The 20486-nt window shown below is 32.3% G+C and overlaps 1 protein-coding gene and 2 long non-coding RNA genes across 3 annotated transcripts in view; 1 reads left to right on the plus strand and 2 right to left on the minus strand.

Moving 5' to 3' along the window:
* Positions 1 to 5481, minus strand: part of LOC143236486 (uncharacterized) — an 82593-nt gene extending 77112 nt beyond the window's left edge. Inside the window, exons 1-2 of the mRNA XM_076474772.1 lie at positions 5476 to 5481; positions 117 to 222 (exon numbers count right to left, since the gene is read on the minus strand). Of these exons, the coding sequence (XP_076330887.1) occupies positions 117 to 222; positions 5476 to 5481 (112 nt within the window). The remainder of the gene's footprint in view (positions 1 to 116; positions 223 to 5475) is intronic.
* A 3955-nt stretch (positions 5482 to 9436) lies between these two features.
* Positions 9437 to 20486, plus strand: part of LOC143238965 (uncharacterized) — a 36439-nt gene continuing 25389 nt past the window's right edge. Inside the window, exons 1-2 of the long non-coding RNA XR_013020863.1 lie at positions 9437 to 11564; positions 16342 to 16470. This is a non-coding gene — a long non-coding RNA (uncharacterized LOC143238965). The remainder of the gene's footprint in view (positions 11565 to 16341; positions 16471 to 20486) is intronic.
* LOC143238966 (uncharacterized) overlaps positions 19157 to 20486 on the minus strand; it is a 28474-nt gene continuing 27144 nt past the window's right edge. Inside the window, exon 3 of the long non-coding RNA XR_013020864.1 lies at positions 19157 to 19663. This is a non-coding gene — a long non-coding RNA (uncharacterized LOC143238966). The remainder of the gene's footprint in view (positions 19664 to 20486) is intronic.

A 20486-nucleotide genomic window follows, 5' to 3' on the forward strand; every position in this document is an offset into this window, starting at 1 on the left:
AACAAAAGTAAATTTCAAGTAAAAGATTTTATCTTCCATTATATTAAGATCATTTTATTATTTTATAATAGCAATTGAAATATATAAATTTTGAGACAATAATAATAATGCCTCACCTTCAGTTGTTTGTTTTTCCACAATTGTATCTGAAAGGATCACAAAATATCTATTATTTTTGAAAAACTGTTGTTTCGTGATAAAAAAGTACTCCAAACTTTTATACTAATGTTTTAAACAAAACATTATTTGATTAAAGTTATAAATTTTCAGATTTTTATTTCAACAATTCACATTTCTATCATATATCTCAATTCCTTATAGAAAGAGAAACACAAATCTAATAAGCAAAGAAAATTACTCCTTAGTACAAATCAACTAATTCTATTTTAATTATAAATTACAATATATAAATTTCATGATTAACAAATGCATGTACATATGGGAAATTCCAATTTCTCTATAACGTCTCTGTATTACTTTTACTGTAAATTATTCATAAAAAATTATTATTAATAAGTAGCATCCCAAAACCCTGAAGTAATGAAATATAACTTATTTTTATCCATGACACTGGAAATCTACAAAAAAACGTACCAACAGCTTGTAATCCAGGAATGTCTTTATCCAAAACAAATGTTTGATTTACAAATGACGCATAATTCCTTCCATGGTTATTCTTAACGAACACTTAAATTCTTTATCCAGTGATATAATTCTTGATGTAAAGTGATGCAATACTCTTTTTTTTCTCAGATATAATTGTAACAAAAACAAATATAATAAATTCTGTACAAGCATTGTTTGCATCAACTTGTGACAACAAATGATGTGCTAATTGAAATTATGATTAAATAAATGAATGTCACAAAATAATTAACCAATCAATATTATGTTTCTATATTTGATTATTTCAAGTATCTAAATAATGAAAATATTTTGCTGTTACTGGAGGACATTCAAGATGTTATATTTCAGTCTCCCTTAGGTTTAATCAAAATAGCAGTTATGTAGTTATCACTAGTCACTGAATGTATATTTGATGTTTAGTATTAAGTAAGCAATATATGGGTTTAAACAGATTTATTGAAACTACCAAATTTCTGGCAAATAGTCTTGAGACAGTCAATTTGGTAAGAGACTAATTTCAATCCACTAAAAGCAACAGTCACTATGTGATAAAGTAAGTACAGTTGGAAAATTATAAGTATTTGCTAAACAACAAATTGATTGCCTCATTAACTACATTTGAATAATCAATTAGTGCATACATAATAATCACCCCATGGCTGAAAAAACAAGCACATTTCATGAGATGGGTAGTTCAACCTGTGACCTGCAACTTGACAGTTGAGTGTTATAATCATCTGGCTATACGAGATGGTTACGACCACTGAGAGGCAGTATTCAATAATGCTTTAAACTGATCAATAAAATTCAAAATAACAAAGTATGGAAATATTTGAAATCTATGTTTTAAAACTTTATAAAAAGTTTGTTTGCTCTGACTTTCACTCAAAACTACACAAAGGCTATCTGTGCTAGCCTTCCCTAATTCAGCAGTATAAGACTAGAGGGAAGGCAACTTGTTATCACCACCCACTGGACTACTCTTTTACCAACGAATTGTGGAACTCACAATAATATTATAATGCCCCCATGGCTGAAAGAGTGAGCATGTTTGGTGTGATGGAGATTCAAACCACGACCCTCAATTATGACTCGAGTGCTTTAACCACCTGGCCATGCCAGCCAAATTAATTATAAAGATTTGCAGAAATGTTTTTAAGTTTTTCACTGAATATCGAAAGCATAATGAAGATTTGAGATATTGCTAGACATCTCAATTAACTGGTAATATTGTCATTGCTGTTTTATTACTCCACAATAATTGTGCAGAATAAATAACTTGGAACAACGTTCTACATCGAATGAGAAAGGAAAACAATGAACGACAAATAAAAATGGAACAGAGTATGGTGATCTGTATGATTTATCTTTAGATACCATGGAAGTTTCTACAGTCTGAAATAAATAAAAACTTTGTAGTAATAAGAGCAATCATTGCTAAAACATACTGAGAAACAAGTACATCCTAACCGAGTGGAAATTATAAATGTGTTAAGATTTAGACAGGAAATAAATAAAAATAAAATGCAAGTATATTTTAATCAGTACAATTTTGTAATGGATAATGAAATCGTAATGCAAAGAATAGCACGAGAGGAACTATGTACTAGAGCAAATAAAATGATGAAAACTGATGAAAAAGTTCTTTGTTTTATGGTGGCTCTCTTAAATATGGATAGTTTTTTTCATGATGAACTTGTTTTGATTGATTGATTGCTGGGAACTAAGAACAATGATACACCATGGGCTATCTGTGCTCTGCCCACCAAAGGTATCGAAATTTGGTTTATAGCAATGTGAGTTTACAGACATACTGCTATGCCACTGGGTAGTATGTATTCGGTGATGTGTAGAAGCTAATAAGGTATAATACTTTACAACCTTTCTCTGCTCTCAGTTAAGACTGAGAAACAAAAATATCTCTGTGAATAATATCTAGAGTTATACCGAAGAGATTATTTCTCTTCCGACAGAGTGTGTTGAGATGACTTGGTTGTTTATAACAGATGCAAATATTATTGTGTAAACAGTCTACTGTAAAAAAGAATGGGTTTGTAGCAATTGGTACAAGTTACGTACGTGATTTCATGGGAAAACGTTTGTTGTGAGAGGGATTCAAACCCTCAACCCTTAGATTATGAGTTGAGCACCAAACCACCTGGACATGCAATGCCATGTGTAAAAAGACTAACTGTATGGTTGAGACAGGATATATGAGTGAACAAGACTAATTTTTAACCTTTTGCCTTTGGCATACTATAAACAAGTCTAATGATGTTTTCCATAAGGACAAATAATTTTTATTATATAAAGTGACAAAGTGAGATTATCAAAACATAATGAGCTGTAATTAAACACTTTTAGCACTTACATTAAATTATAAAGATAAGACTACTTCTGTTATAATATAATAGTACATAACACAATTATGTGTGGAAATTAATTTTTGGTAATTGCCTTAAAAATATTTTCACATTCTTTGAAGAGACTACTGCTCACTAGATAAGGGTAAAGGTGTAGATTGGTGCACCTCGAATAATTAGAAATCATCTGACTAGGTGCTATATGAAAGGCTTGTAAAAAAAATTGTTTCTGCAGTTGTAAGGAGAAAGTTAGATAATTGTCCAGAAAAGTGACTGGATGGAAGAAACCAAAAGGTTGTTATACATGAAGCCAAACTGTATTAATGTCACAAATAGAGTACCTCAGGACTTAGTCTTAAGATCTTTTCTCTTTTTCATTTACATAAATAACATATATGTACAACAGTCAACAGATTATTAAAATTTGGTATTAAGCACCTGAGTGTTACTGACTGTGAGGAGGATGCTACTGCTTTACAAAATAAATTAGGTCATATAGTGATGTTAAGCAAAGAAATATAATAAATAATGCATGCGTGTTATCTTCATTTCAATTCTACTTATAATTTGGTGTAGATTAATTATAATAGCATTATGAAAGAAAAGGATTTTGGTGTATTTGGCTGATCAATCTCTGAAGCTAGTGCTAGGAATTTTCAGTTATATCTACAAAATCCTGAATACAAGTCTGAAGAGATTATAAATTTCATTGTATAGGTCACTGGCTAGGCCATAAGTGAAGTACTGGGGTCAGTCTTAAGCCTTTATCTAAGGAAAAAAATGGAATTGTGTGAAATGGTTCAAAGAAGGATTAGTTGCATATTATCTGGAAGAGAAAGGTATTCATATCAGGAAACAGCAAGAATACTGAATTTATTCTGGAAAGAAGATTTAGAGAGAATCTGATTGAGGTGTTTAAAGAAGTTTTAAGAATTAACTGTGGACTTGCATCATATTTTTTCACATTTAATACTAAGAACGACAGGGTTGGAGCCCACAAATATAAATTTTTGTGGGGTATGAGTCATCTTCAGCTAATACAGTTTTATTTTTTAAATAAAAGTGTTTGGCCATTAAAATGCATTGCCTTCAGATGTTTGGAGCCAGTAAATTTCAGAGAAAGCGTGATAAATATGAAAATGATACTGGCTGGCTATGAGAGTGTTTTTAATAGTTTTAATTTATTTTAATGAACGAGGCAGCCGAGATGAACCAATAGTTTCCAGGTTTCCTAAATAGAGACAATTATTTAAAGCTGTGGTTACAAACTGTGGTAACTAGTTCAGTCAGAAAGAACAGAAAATGTGAAGTTAGAAAGCATGAGAGTGATATCTTAAAAAGAGTTTTAAAGTTTAACAGATATAAGGGAAATAATGTATCTTGTCAAAGGGTGTTCTAAAGTATATGAACCTATCTGTGTGGCTATTTCAGTGACTAGTGATAACTACATAACTGCTATTTTGATTAAACCTAAGGGAGACTGAAATATATCATCTTGAATGTCCTCCAGTAACAGCAAAATATTTTCATTATTTAGATACTTGAAATAATCAAATATAGAAACATAATATTGATTGGTTAATTATTTTGTGACATTCATTTATTTAATCATAATTTCAATTAGCACATCATTTGTTGTCACAAGTTGATGCAAACAATGCTTGTACAGAATTTATTATATTTGTTTTTGTTACAATTATATCTGAGAAAAAAAAGAGTATTGCATCACTTTACATCAAGGATTATATCACTGGATAAAGAATTTAAGTGTTCGTTAAGAATAACCATGGAAGGAATTATGCGTCATTTGTAAATCAAACATTTGTTTTGGATAAAGACATTCCTGGATTACAAGCTGTTGGTACGTTTTTTTGTAGATTTCCAGTGTCATGGATAAAAATAAGTACTGTCGAACTCGACAGGTATTGTTTATATGATGATGATAGACCTAAGCACCTTTCCCCAGTGAACATATACTTTCTAAATAAAAATAAATATGTAAAAAAATTATAATAAAAGGCTACCTATTAACCAGACTCCACATTAATTTAGAGATTAATTACAAAACATTGAAAGCGTTTTTTTTATGTAAACGTTTTCTAATTCATATCTGACTAATGAAAGTGCAAATAATCTATGGAACAATAAAAGAAATGTTTTATTTGCACCAAGTGTATGTATAGATCGTGCAACGCTCTGAAAGAGGCCTGAGTAAGTGCGGGTTATTCTGGCCTTTGTGTACCATATATAAATACACTTGACCGTTGAAAAAAAAAAGTAATAATAGTAAAATAAATAATGAAAAAAGAAAACCAAAATGTGAAGGAAGAAGGAAGAGGTTAAAGAAACCTGTCCCTCCTAGGTAGACAAACATCAAAATACCCAAATATATATATATATATATATAGAGAGAGAGAGAGAGAGAGAGAGAGAGAGATCAACATTAATAATAAAATATTGTAATTTTTTGCAATATTTACAATACCCGCATAATTGCAAAGTTATAATGCTTATAACAGAAGAGAATAATATGTTACTATTAACAGAGGGAAAACCATATGTCAAAAAAGAGAAATATTTTATTTTATCAAAAATATTTAGATTTACATATAGTATCGATTATTATATTTTTTAGATGTAAATAATATGTCTCGACATTAGAAATTGAAATATTTTCAACTTTTAATTCTACTGAATAGAATGTTTTGATTATTTACACATTCTTTTGATTATTTTATTATTATAATTATTTATGTTTATAAATTTCTTCATGTGAGACTGGTGAACAAATGTTGAGACTAATAGACAGTGTATCCCCATCGTAATGTAGGTCCAACTTTTTAGTCACCTCCAAAATTTGTGTTACATTTTATTTCCCACTTTGTAGTCTTTTTTATTTATTCAGCGTCTTTCATGTTTATGTGAGTTTGTTTTTGTTTATTAACTTATCATTATTCAGAGGTTTGGGTTTGTTAGTTTTAACGAAGTCCTTCCTTTTGATTTCGTTTTGTTTTACTTGACTATTGAGTACTAATCTTCTCTCTATATATATAGACACACAAACACATTCCGCAAATATTTACTTTCTTTTGAATTTATTCTGTTTTCATCAGATAAAGATTTATGGAAATGTTTTTCCACTATAACTAACTACTCTTCGGCCTTAAAAACAGCTTTGTAACGACCCTTAACTTTACTACAAATATATACATATATATAATTTATTTAAAACACTACCTTATTTTGGTATACCGTCAATAAAACTGATGCATACCACGTAAAACCTCGTATCACATCAAAATTTTCTTTTAAATGGGCTTTAATGTTTCTTCCATAAGAAAGACAAAAAACTATTTTTGGCACTTTTTTAAGTGCTGAGGGAAACAGTTTCTCCCATTTTTTTCGCCACGGATTTGAATTCCCATCACACCAAATGTGCTCGCCCATTCAGCCGTAGAGAAGTTGTGATGTGACGGTCAATCTCACTATTCGTTGGTGGAAAAGTAGCCCAAAAGTTGGCGATAGGTGGTGATAACTAGCTGCCTTCTATCTAGTCTTACACTGCTAAATTAGGGCCGGCTAACGCAGATAGCTCTTATGCACTTTTGCGCAAAATTCAAACCAAACCAAACCATTTTTTTGCTTCTCAACACTTTATGCTTGGAATGTTCATACCATTAATTTCGGCATATTTATGGCTTTGTTCAATAGAAAATGTAAGTCACTTTTATTTTTTTTAATAAAAGTTCATAAGTCAAGTAATTTATTCGATAAGTGATACATTTTTATCGATAGGTATATTTTTTAAAAGAGACGATTTAATATTCAAATCCTTTAAGTCGAAACATTCAAAATTTTCATGATTATTTAGGGGCGGAAAAAAATATCGTAGGAAGAAACTACTTCAGTTTAGTGCAATTATGTTCTGTAATTGTTCTAAGAAATGATTTACCGTCACATTATAACACCCCCATGGATGAAATAGCAAGCATGTTTGGTGTGATTGGGATTTGAACCTCGATCCTGATATTGCGATTGAAATTCCTAACCATCGGGCGATGCCAGACTTAATCTTGTCATGCTAAAATAATTGAGTCTAAGGCCTAACAACATTTATGCTAGCGCATAATAAAAATTACTCTCTATTCATAACACCAGTTTCTTGGTAACTTTCAAATTGACTGAGTGGTTTGTATAAAGTGGAACATTTTTTTTTAAATTATTAACTGATCATGGCTATAGCAACATTTCAAAATATTAACAAAAACAAAAGTATACAATAGCCTGAACTGGAGATTTGCATTATTTATGTATATATACAAACTTGGTGTCGAAGTGAGTTTTAGCGTTAGACTCTATTGTGGAAGTCTCCCCTTTACACTTAATTTGGAATTTTATGGTATATCTTTCATTATTACATTTATTTTGTACATGTTTATTGCCATGTTTACACAAGTCTTCTTGAACATTACAAAAAGTACCAATATTATAGATTAAATCGGTGATAATATATATATGGAAACACACATATACAATGTTTCCCATTGGTACAGCGGTATGTCTGCTATAAATTGGGTTTCGATACCTGCGGTGGACAGTGCACAAATATCCCAATGTGTAGCTTTGTGCTTAATTCCAAACAAACAAACACATGCACACGCAAATATGTTTGGATCAAGTACAACTTAAATATCATTTGAACTTAACAGATGGCGTTACAATACATTATTGATTTTTTTTTCTTTTACGTTCGGTGAGACATTTTTTAAAAATTAATGAAATAAAAAATTTACATCTATTTTTGAAATAAAAGTGAAATAGGTTTGGGTTTGCTCTTGACCCTCTAATTCTTTGCCTTTCATATGATAATTCATAAATCATGTGGTTATATATTTGGTCATGTACGAATAGTTTTTTTAAAACCTGTTTTTTGCAATGTCAAGTTTATTCGGGTGTATCACGAAGCAAATTTGAACACAAAATCAAAATAAACATAAGTCCAATTGCTAATTAAGGACTACTTACAGTTGAGGACAAACCAAAACCAAAGAATATTGTTTTTGGTTAGTACTAAAAAGCGGATAAACATTTTGTTTTTTACACGTGTATTTTTACAATGATATAATTAAGTTTTAGAAAAAAATAAAATAACTATTTAGAACTAATTATTTGAAGCAAAATAAATAACTATTTAACATCATATGACAGTAATTTAGACAGTCCGTTAATGCAGAGTAGTCCAAGAGTTGACTGGTTGCTTATGCTTCAGTCTCTCACTTCAAATCTATGAATTGTTACTGCAGTTTGGTTATAGCCCTCGACTCACAGTTTTAGGGTCGCGGGTTCGAATCTCGTCACAACAAATATTCTCGCCCTGTCAACCTTTAGGGTGTTATTATGTGACGGTCAATCCCACTATTCATTGATAAAAGAATAGTTCAACAGTTAGTGGTGGGTTTTGATGAGTAGCTGCCTTTCCTCTAGTTTTACACTGCTAAATTAGGGACGACTAGCGCAGACAGCCCAATTTTTCAAATACCAGATTCAGATTGAATTTCAATGACAATTGTCACATCAAATGTAGATAGCCCTCTCACAGTCAACATTTCTGTAATTAATTTTAAGCTTTGTATATGAGGCAAAGTTTGCTAAGCTATCTGATTTAATTTTTTGAACCATTGACCAAAGAAAAGTCAGTTCTTTAATAGCACCCTACCACTCACTCTAGGAGATTGAGTGTCACTTTTATAATGTATTTACAGCTTAAAGTGCAAAATATATTATTGTTTGATATCACATAGCTTCAAATCCAGCTTACCATCCTCACACTATAAATTTCTATCAGAACCAACCAACTTCGTAAACAATTAAATATCGAATAAACGTTTGCAGCTCAAACAGTACTTGTTAAAATGTACAAGGTAGGCTATAAAAATCCTCAATGAGCATTAACAACTCTGTTGTACTTCATGTGACTTTTTTATATGAGAATATAGAAATAAGTAAATGCGGACATTTTGAACATTTTTAATGTTAAGACTGATTTGATAATTACACAAGTATAGATTAATATCTATACGAAAAAAAATTACTGAGATGGCGGGATGGACTTGTGCTTTAATGATCATAGAACAGTAGCGTAGGCAAATAATAATAAGCAATGCAATAACTGCTTTTCGTAATACCCTTTTTAAACAGTCGAAATATTATTTTCATGATTGATGTCTAAAAGCAAAGATGAGTTATCCATATATTATATTATACCACAAACATTTCTTGGGTAAGCATTAATATTAATTTCTGATCAAAGTAACAACATATCTTTAATCATTTCATAAGTTTATTGCTCAATTCATTCAATTGAAATACATTTTGATTATAATTTTTAAACGAATTGAAATCACCTATTCACTGTATTATATTGTCTAATAATATATATATATATTAATCTTATTAAAAACTCACTCCATTTACCTTTTGCACTGATTTCCACGGCAAAAATAAATAAGAAAACCAAAACAGCCGATGGATAAAAAGTGAGTCTTGCCATGTTGGTTAGTTCGAAGTCAACAAGACTCACAGTTTAGTCTGTTCACAGACACCAGTAATTATTTGCAAGTTTTAGTGTAAAGTTTTCTCGGAATAACTGAAGCACTGTCTAATCAGAATACTCAACTAAAGACTTTACGTATGATGAGTGCGTAATACATGTTAAAATCGAGATAATACCTATCATATATCACTACCGAATCTGTGTCATTGGACGTTCGACTCCCAAACTATTGACGTCACTACTAATCTATTTATGGTGAGCAGTTGTTACAGCAAACAAATGCGTAAAAATGCAAAATGATTCGGGTCTGTTTTAATTGAAAGCGAAGAGTTAGACATTAAATACTGAATTACTATTTGTAAAGTTACAGGATGAAGATATTAACTCACGTGCGACTAGTATTGTTGTTAATTACAAAGCTTCACGATGGGCTGTCTATGCTGTGTTTAACTGCGGGGCATTGAAACTCCATTGTTTGCGTTATAAGCCCTCAGGCTTGACACTGAACCACTAGAGAATCATGACTAATGAATCGATGAAATGCAAATTTTTGTTTGTTTGTAATTAAGCACAAATGTACACAGTTGACTATCTGTGTTCTGCTCACCAAGAGTATCGAAACCTAGTTTATAGCAGTGTAAGACTCCAGACATACCGCTGTACCAATGAAGGGCAGGGAGATGTAAAAGAACAGGCTGGCTACGAGATCACTATGATATCTCCACTGGCCAGATAATTCGCAAAATAATCTTACGAACTTTTATATGAACAAATGAGTACTATGGGTTAACTAATTAAATACAGCCAAGGATTTTGATTATGTATACTTTTTGTTCCGTATGGATAAGTTAGTTATAAGCAAAAGAATATGTTAGGTTAGACTTATTAGAAAGTATGTTCAGATATTTAAGGGACAGGCTAGTGCTGACTAAAGCCAAGGATAAATCAAAATTTAAAAGTTCATTGATGTAGATGATAATTGGCATATATCATGCCAATTAATTATTGGTGTTATGTTTTTTAATGGCGTAAGTGTTGAACAGAAATTGTTACCCAGTCAGTGTGAAATGGAAATGAAGGAAGCTGGAAGTAATGCAGCGATTCCTGGATTCACGTATTGTGTACTTATTGATGGTGCTTGAAGAATAACACAGTGATTTACTCCTCGGTTTTATGGTAAGCATGTTCTAACAGCGGAGCATCGAAAGCCTTCCACACTTTTTCTTGCTTGTATAGATAAACGCGTGTTTTATTAATATGTGTAATGGTTTTACTAATATGTACTTATTTTAATATCTATATTTGTTTCAGTTAAATATGTATATTTATAAGTCCATGTAACTTATACTGTTAAATGTGTATTACGAAATTTTCGCGTATTCCATAAGCTTGTAGAAAATTCTCGAGTGTAAGAATCAACAATGTACTACTGTGTGAGTAAAATGTTCTTGCCCACTGAACTTTCGAAAACCTCACCTAAAGTTTATAAATATTATAAACGCCCAAAGAGACAGTGATATATTGTTGGTTTGTTATGGTTAGGCCCCCTAGTGGCACAGTGGTATGTATGCGGACTTATACACTAAAAACCGAGTTTCGATACGCGTGGTGGACAGAGCACAAATAGTCCATTGTGCAGCATTGTGCTAAATTCAAAACAAATAAAAATAAAACAAAAAGCTATGTCTGGCACACTATAAACGTCGGAAGTTATTATTGTGATAAATGCTTATCAATCGAGAAACTGCAGAAACTTGATCGAGAACGTTAGTAGTTTTTGAACATTACAAACCCTTTAAATTCAGTGAATTAATTTCGGACGTTAGTATTTCTACAAGGACATTACATATCTTCGTCGAAGAAAATTCAACTTCTATAAGGCGTGAGTATAGCCAAGAATAGAGAGCTAGCTACCCATTAAGTGAAGTATAACAATATCAACTCAGAATTAATTCGTTTGTCGTAAATCATCGAAAAATATCCAGTTCCAGACCAGATAGAACACTTAATAATATTTAAAGGTTTGTAAAACTTTTGTATATATATCATCATTTCCAATAATTATATGCAATAGCTGTTATTATAAATTGTATTGTTTGTACATTAAAATATATTTGTATTAAAAAACTGTGTATCAATTATGTTGGCAAATATAATAAATTTGATACAAATCGACATTCAATTAAATTTAAAGTTCAAATCGTAGTAGGTAATATAATAAATTGGAAACTCGTCCAGGATAGATTATAATACGTAACATATGTTTTAACAGGACAGTACTGTTAAATCCAGCCCACCAAATGAATGGAAACCTTGACATGCGTTTACTGAGAGAAATAATGTTATTATTAAACCAAACAAAAAGATACACTAGGGCAGCAGCCAAATTTCAATCGTTGATTTGTATTATTAATATGTTAACAAACTTCTTACGCGTTTTGTATTTAGAATTTAGGCTTTACCCTTGTTTTTGGCTAGTTAATTATTCATTTGCGTTGGAAATGTATGTGGAAAAAAAGGACACTTTCATCGCTTGTTTGTTATTTTAGCACTTTTTTTTTTTTGCTTTAGTTATATCTAATGCAGTGTTCTGAAATGGTTATAAACTCCATTGTTTATTTTTGTTGTGCTGCACAAATTTACTTTTATTTTTTACCAACGGTTTAAGGTGCTGATTTAAAACAAATTCGTCCACTTGAAGTTGGTAATGTTTTATTTATTTTGTGGTTTTGTACTTATATAAATATTTATATCTATGTTTGACTTTTTTTGTCAGTTTGTTTGACATAGTTTGTCACTATGTTTGACAGTTTGTTTTTACTTTGAACCTACAAATATTTACTCTGTTTGCTTGAGATGAATGTTCGTTTTTCTATGACACGATTAGAAGTTTTAAAATGTAAATGTCTTGTAGAACAGTTTTATTGTGATTAAGAAGTGCTAATTTTGTTATATGTACTCGGTTTCAATAGAATACGCAATGTTACAATATTCGTGTGTTTTTTTACAGGTTTGTCACTCGTTTTTGGGTTGATCTTTTTATTCAGCATTGTTTGTCTGTTCTATTTAAACTTTTTTTTTATTTTAATGTAATTAATTAATTCATTTTGATTAGTTTACTTTGTACGTCTTATACGTACATTACTTGTTTTAGGCACTTAATATAATCGCTTGTTAAGGGTATTTTTCACTGAATGATAAAAGTATTTTATCACATATTTCAAGTGCTCTTTTATTTTATTAGAGAAATAAAGGATTAATTTTCAAATGTAATTTGATGTTTTAATTAATATATTTTAAAATTGTGTTTTAAACTTTTTTTTTCTTTTTTCTATAATTATTTGCAATTTGTTTAGTTAGATCTTTGTTACCAGTCGTGGTAGTAATTTATGTCGCAAACTTGTAGTCCGTCACGTACCAGTCTTGCCAGAAGAGAGAATATAATTTTTTATCTGAGCTAAATAGATCATTTCTTTAACTTAAATTGCTTTTTGAATTTCAATTCACATAGAAAATCATCGTAAGATAAAAGAAAAGGTTCACACACACACATAACCAATACTCTCACAGGTCTAATTCTATTCTGTTAACACTTTTAGTTCAGAATATGACACGTTATATCTCAGTCAAGTATTAAATTAGCTACAGATGTTACTCTTTACAAAAGTACTCAGCCATGAAGTAGTTCTGTAGTACATGTGTGTGTGTGAACAGCAAGGATTGTTTGTTTTGCGCAAAGCTACATGAAGGCTATCTGCGCTAGCCGAACCTAATTTAGCCGTGTAAAGCTAAAAAGATGGCAGCTAGTCATCACCACCCACCACTGACTTTTGGGCTACTCTTTTACCAAGGAATAATAGGATTGACTGTGACATTATAACGCCTCCCTGGCTGAAAGGGTGAAATGTTTGGTATGGCGAGAATTCGAACATTAATATGATGAGATGAGCGTCCTAACTATCTGAGATAATATGAAGGAAAGGCTGTGTCTTCGATTTACAATGCTAAGATTAGAAGTTCGAATCTCCTCGGTGGACACAGAGATTAGCCAATGTGGATTTGTTTCTTAAATATCAAGCTAAACCTGAATTGTTGTCAGTCAAATTCTGCCTTTACTGTGTATAAACTACTTCAAATGTAATATAAATTATGAAAAAGTATGAACGGCAAACAGTAGAGCTAGATATTTGTTAACCTCTTCAAAACTGTAATTAAGCCATGATAAGAGGAGGAACTTATTACGTAACCAGTTTGGAAGGATTAAATAGTTCAGAAACTATAAAAACAGGGGCTTTTTTTATTTATTTCAAGCCACATTATTGATTTCCATGAGGGCGGACATCTGTGTTCCGTCACATGTATGTCCTACATCGATTATCAACATTTATTTCTTAATGTGTGTCCGAAAGTTTAACTTGATCTCAAAAGCTCTTTCCGTGTTTTTATGGCATCGTTACATGATTCTGTTCGTTTGTACTTTGGACATTTCAGAAAAACTTGCCCCGCATGACTAGGTGGTTTAGGCACTCGACTCCTAATCTCAGGACCGCGGGTTCGAATCCCCGTCACACCAAACATGCTCGCCCTTTCAGCCGCTGGTAAAAAAGTAGCCCAAGAGTTTGTAGCAGGTAGTGATGACGTGCTGCCTTTTCTCTTGTTTTACATTATTAAATAAGGGACTGCTAGCGCAATTAGACCTCGTGTAGCTTTGCGCGAAATTCAAAACAACTAAACCAATGACGACAAATGCAGGATACGGTGAATTATAGGGTTACTGAATTAAAATACAATAATAAATTTGGATTTAAATAAATGAACAAGAAGAGTATTAATTTAAAACGATATCCTGGAGTAAAGAAACCAGAATCGTATTCCTCACGATAAAGTTAAATTAAATTAAAACAATGGTATATGAACCACAAAAAAATACAATAAAAAAGTCTTCTATACCCATCTGACTGATAAAAGATTGTATCAATATTTAAGTTTTATTATTAATTCCCATACAATATTATAATGACGAAATAAGGGAACATCTTCTAGGGGTATTAAATTAATGGGGCATGGAATAGTTTAGCGGTTAGAGCATTCTATTTGCCAGCTGCAAGTAATAAGTTCGAGTCCCATCGCCATCGAATTTGCGTGCTCTTTCAGCCATGAGGACGTTATAATGTTGGACAAAACTCACTATTCGGTGGTAAAGAATAGCTCAAAAGTTAGTGATGGATGGTGTCAGCTAACTTCCCTATCTTTTATCACTTCAAAACTTTGGTTAGCTAGTGCAGGTTACCTAAGAGTATCTTTGAGCATGATTCCACAAACAATATTTAAATTTATATGTTCCCACGATTAAATATCATATGTAAGTTACATCTTATGTGAATCTGTTCACAACTACTCATATTTAACAGTTTACTTATTTGTAATTCCCATCTAATCAGTACTATTCTTTCTTTTCTTTTTCCCAGACTTCAACTTAATGATTCATAACTTAAATATAAAATCAGTTGAAGAGGTTTCAAGGTTTCTGTAAATCAATTAAATGAATTAAAGTTATGAAAATATTTTTATGACTACATTTTGCTCTAGAACTTTTTTTATAAGTGTTCGTGGGCGTAATGTGTCGAATAAAGTAAATACATTTATGATGTGATAATGTTCATTAAGTTGATAAAATTATCACAGTACATAGAAATTAATTCATTTACAAATTTATTCTTTTTCTTTTCAGATAAAAGTTAATTACATTTACAAATTCTCTGTTTTATAAAAAAAAAGGTATTCGAAGCCACTGAGATATGCATGGATACCTGTATCAATACATTTCAAATGTTAATGATTCTGCAAACGAAGTTACGAACAGTAAATATTATGAATACAGTGGTAAGTCAATATTGTTTATTTGCAAAAATACCTCTGAAATAACTTAATACATGCGGATAGGATGGTTTTTTGGTCTAGCATGGCCTAATAGTTAAGGTGCTCGACTTGCATTCTGAGGGTCGAACGTGTTAGCTCTTTCCACTGTGTGAGCGTAATAATGTGACGGTTATTCCCATTGATCGTTGGTAAAAGGTAGACCAAGACACTGTAAAAGTAGAGGCGGCTAGTTCATGTACCCCTCATGTAGTTTAGAGTGAAATTCAAATCAAACAAGGAATGATTGTTAGGTTTTAGAAGTGCTTCTAGGATCCTTTAGGAAACACTTGCTGTTCTTTTCTTCTTTCTTTTTTCTAGACTATTGATGTTATTAAACACGAATAATTTCGGTGTTTTATTATATTCGTGTTATATACTTGATATTCTAATTAATCATTGCATATTTCTATGAACAATTTAAATTAAGTATTTACCAATCCTACCACATTGCTGATTTATATACTTCTTCAGATTACATTTTACAGGGTTTTCATATATTTGAAACTTTCTTCTTTAATTTATATACAGATTGTGACAGGTCTTTGAAATTTCGATGATTCCGTAAAAAATATTGACGTTTCTTATGGATTTAAAATCAAACAAAAGCAAATCTACCCATGTTTCACGGACATTTATTTTGTTGGTTTCAAGAGAACAGCGTGTATTTGTGCCATTTACCACGTAGGTCTACTCTGTGCATGTGTGTGTTATAGTAATGTCACATCGGGTTATCTGCAGGGCCCACCGAGGGGAACCAAACCCTTGATATTAACGCTATAAATCTTAAGACTCACTCCTGTCTCACCAGGTCTGAAGGTAGCCATGCTTTACGCTACATTTGAACTGAAACAAATACCTTTTGTTTGATTTATTTTCCAGTTAAGTCTCAACTTCTGGAGAGTCCTGAAGTAAAGTTAATCGACAATGGTTCAGCCAGTTCTTCGCTGCAATCTGTGATGTAAAGTTTTGTGGGTACAAATCTGTTGAGAATAACTGATGCATCTATTGGTAGGTATCAAATTGGTCATACTTTTAGACTTGTTATGCACACCCCAAGCATACTAAATTTAAGGAAGACTATTATCGACTATGGAAAGGTTTTCAAACAAGACCTAAAATTCAAGCGCTAATGTGTAGTCCATTTTCTTCAGAAGAAAAAGAATAGTGAAGTAATCGAAAGCGTTTGAATTTTAAGTCTCGTTTGAAAACTATTACAACTTTTGTGTACTAGCATTTTAATGAGAATCAGCTATGGAAGAATGGGCATCTGCATTACCGGTTTTATATGTATTAAATAACCTTCAACTTTCAGTGGTGCCACGATAAACAAGCTGCAGTTGTGTCTACGCATGCTCAGTAAGTATTCAAGGATGGACCATACTTGTGGTCAGTAGGAAGATAAATATAGACACAATACTTAATGGGCTTTTAAGTCACAAAGACAACTAGTTAACTACTTTCTTATCTTTCTCTGACGCTGTCAAACAATTTAAGTGATAATTTACTGTTCACTGTTTTGGGTCATCATTATAAAAGTAAGTGTTTTCAACTCGTAACATTATACTACAGACCATTATTAGTTCTCTCTTACTTGACAAATGTTTCTCTATTTCCGTTGGCTCAGCATGGCCAGGTGGTTAAGGTGCTCGACTCGCATTCCAAGGGTCTCAGGTTTGAATCCCCATCATATCAAACATGCTCGCCCTCTTAGCCGTGGGTACGTTATAATATTACGATCAATCCCACTATTCGTTGGTAAAAGACTAGCCCAATAGCTGGCGGTGGGTGGTGATGACTAGCTCTCTAGTCTTACATTGTTAAATTGTTTTTGGAATTTGGAATTTCGCACAAAGCTACTCGAGGGCTATCTGTGCTAGCCGTCCCTAATTTAGCAGTGTAAGACTAGAGGGAAGGCAGCTAGTCATCACCTACCACCGCCAACTCTTGGGCTACTCTTTTACCAACGAATAGTTGGATTGACCGTCACATTATAACGCCCCCACGGCTGGGAGGGCGAGCATGTTTGGCGCGACTCGGGCGCGAACCCGCGACCCTCAGATTACGAAGTGCACGCCTTAACGCGCTAGGCCATGCCAGGCCCATTGTTAAATTAGGAACGGCTAGTGCAAATAGCCCTCGTGTAACTTTGCGCGAAATTCAAACCAAACTATTTCCATTTTCCTGGGCGAATCGAAGCTTATAAGTCCCCAGTGGTACAGAGGTATGCCTGTTGATTTATAACGTGAGAAATCGGGATTCGATACCCGTGGTGAGCAAAGTGCAGATAGCCCAATGTGTAGCTTTATGGTTATTTTCAACTAAACAAGGCTTATAACGCATAAAACCGGGTTTTGATGGCATATCACAGATTGCCTATTGTGTTGGTTCGTGCTTAACAACACACAAACATGATTTATACTAATAGCATTTTTTCTGAATAAAACAATCTCACATACACGACTCATGTGAGTAATCGTATCGTTTGCACAGAAATATATTTGTCATAAGAATACGTGGATTACAAAACTATTCTTTAAAACGTATAGGATGTTAAAAGATCTGGTAATTTTGTCGATATATTACTGCTACATAAACTTATTGAAGCCACATTGTTTAAGATAAATATACGTAATTCAAAAACAATACAAGAATTGTTCAACATTTTTTGTATCTTATCGAAGAATATTTATAATTTCTGTAATTATTTTCATTATAACAGGACCACAATTGTGTGATATCTCAACTGGAAGCCCTGCATATCAAACAACTTAGGTTATAAGTCACATAAAACTTTATCACATATCAGGTAAACAAAGGCTATTTTTACGACGATAGAGGATATTCTCATATTATTATCTCGTAGCATTAGTTTTTGTTAATGTTGCAGAAAATAGCTCAATAAAAGTCTCATATTGTGTTGAGTTAAAAATTATAATTCAACCACATTTTCGAGATGGATTCAGGTTTCTCTTACCCATGTTTGTTTGTAATGCCGCTGAAGATATATTGGCGTTTCTTTCTTTAAAATTTTCTTGACTGCCATATTTCAAATAGAGTAGGGTAATTTGTCATATTATCCCTTGTCCCGTTACGTACATTTACACTCAAAAACAGTTGACTGCGTATCTGAAAACGTTTACTTTATGATGGACACTTTTTCAAAGGTAATATTCAGTAAAATATGGAATTATTGTCTATGTTTGTTTTAGGGCAGAGCCACGTTGTGGCCACAGAGAAGAATCAAATCCCAGGTTCTAGTCTTGCAAGACTGTAAACTCATTGCTGCCTCACCGGGTAAATTTCATAATGTGTGTAAACAAGTGTTCTGCGACATGCCACACATTTTCATAACGTATTATTCTTTAACACAAAAACTAGAGTTATTTTAGTCTTTATTCGATGATGTCTACACAAGTGTAATGAATTAGCTTTTATTATCTGGAACAATGACATCAGAGTTGACATGAACTGATAACATGAACAAATTTCTGAAAGGTCGAAACGTTGTTCGCTCTTCTATGTAAAATATTTTCTCAACCCAAACGAGCCGTTTTTGCATATAAAAATTTCTGAAAGGTATTTCTTCGTTTGTGTGACACACATGAAATCTAAAGCTGCTTAAACATGTGAGTGAGGATACGATTTTTTTATTAATATAAACAGTTTTTCAGAGACATATAGATATGCACATTGAACTAAAACTGTGTTTTTGTCCTGGATAGAATTGAAATTAATAAATAAAAGTACTCAGTTCAAAGATTAAATGAAAACATTTTGAAACAAAATCAACTTAAGCTCACAATTAAACTTAAAATATGAAAACACAACTTGAAACGACAAAACAGCCCATCATTACAACCCAAACAGTTGTGTGCAGAAAGAAAAGTTCAAACATAACCATAAAAATAATATTTGAATAAGAAATAATGTGCTCCCGTTCAGTAAGAGATAGCACCTATTCTTGTCCACACTGACCGTAGAACAGGGGACAACAGGGTTTGTTGATTTGAAGGCTCCAGAGCTGTAAGGGTACCCAGAGTGGCAGATATGCAGACCTTAAGTCTGATGACCAATATTTGACTCAGTTGATTCAGTAGTAACAGATAAGCAATCTTCGTATATCTGCACAAATACTGAGATTTGAAGATCCACATTCCTTCCTTAATAGATGAGATTTTTCTCAGTTTCCTATTCTGTGGGCCTGAAAATAGGAAGTTCTTTTTCATAATTCAGCTCGTTCCATTTGTTTATATAACACTCTACTACTATGTGATAAGGATTAACATTAATATAGCTAAAGGTAAAAAGATATAGTTTAATAGGAAAAGTCAAGAATAAAAACTCCACGCTGACTTAGGTACTGATAGTTTAGTTAGAGATGTATGTTTAAATTTCTCTGACAGTAAGACTACGGCTTGAACTTTCCCATAAACAATTATTAGTCAATTCAGCATTTCCTCACTATCCTACAGAAAAACGTGCTTGCTACAAGCACCCGAGAAAGTTCAGTTCATATAGCATCCTTGGGAGAGTGCTTGTGAAAGAACGTCAGTCGGGGTTCTATCTGTGCCATCCTCTGATTAAGAATCAGTGAAAACAGTAATCAGACAAATTTAAATTACAATAAGGAAATAAGCTAGACCTGAAAATTACGTCTTTACCCTGTTTATTATAAATTAAGCTAGTCACTTTAAAACCAGTGACAGTTGAATCGAACCTAGAAGGTTTTGTGAATTACTTGCTCACAAAACTAACTTGTCTCCTGTCCTATAAATAAATAAGTTATCCATTCCCGATTCAACTTACACATTTAGAATTAAATATGGCCAAAGTGTGTTTAATGTTAATTTCCCCATTCACCACCGTATTATAAAACCTGAACCTCTGACTCACTAATGATAAAATTTATATATATATTTTTTCATCTTCAAACTTGTGTGTTTCAGATGGTTCAGTAACGAAATTCAGTTTTTATTTCAGCTCCCGTATTAATGGAAATGTCACCTCTTCCTGGTTCCCATTTT

Source organism: Tachypleus tridentatus, chromosome 13 (genome assembly GCF_004210375.1).
Source record: "Tachypleus tridentatus isolate NWPU-2018 chromosome 13, ASM421037v1, whole genome shotgun sequence".
NCBI classification, from domain to species: domain Eukaryota; kingdom Metazoa; phylum Arthropoda; class Merostomata; order Xiphosura; family Limulidae; genus Tachypleus; species Tachypleus tridentatus.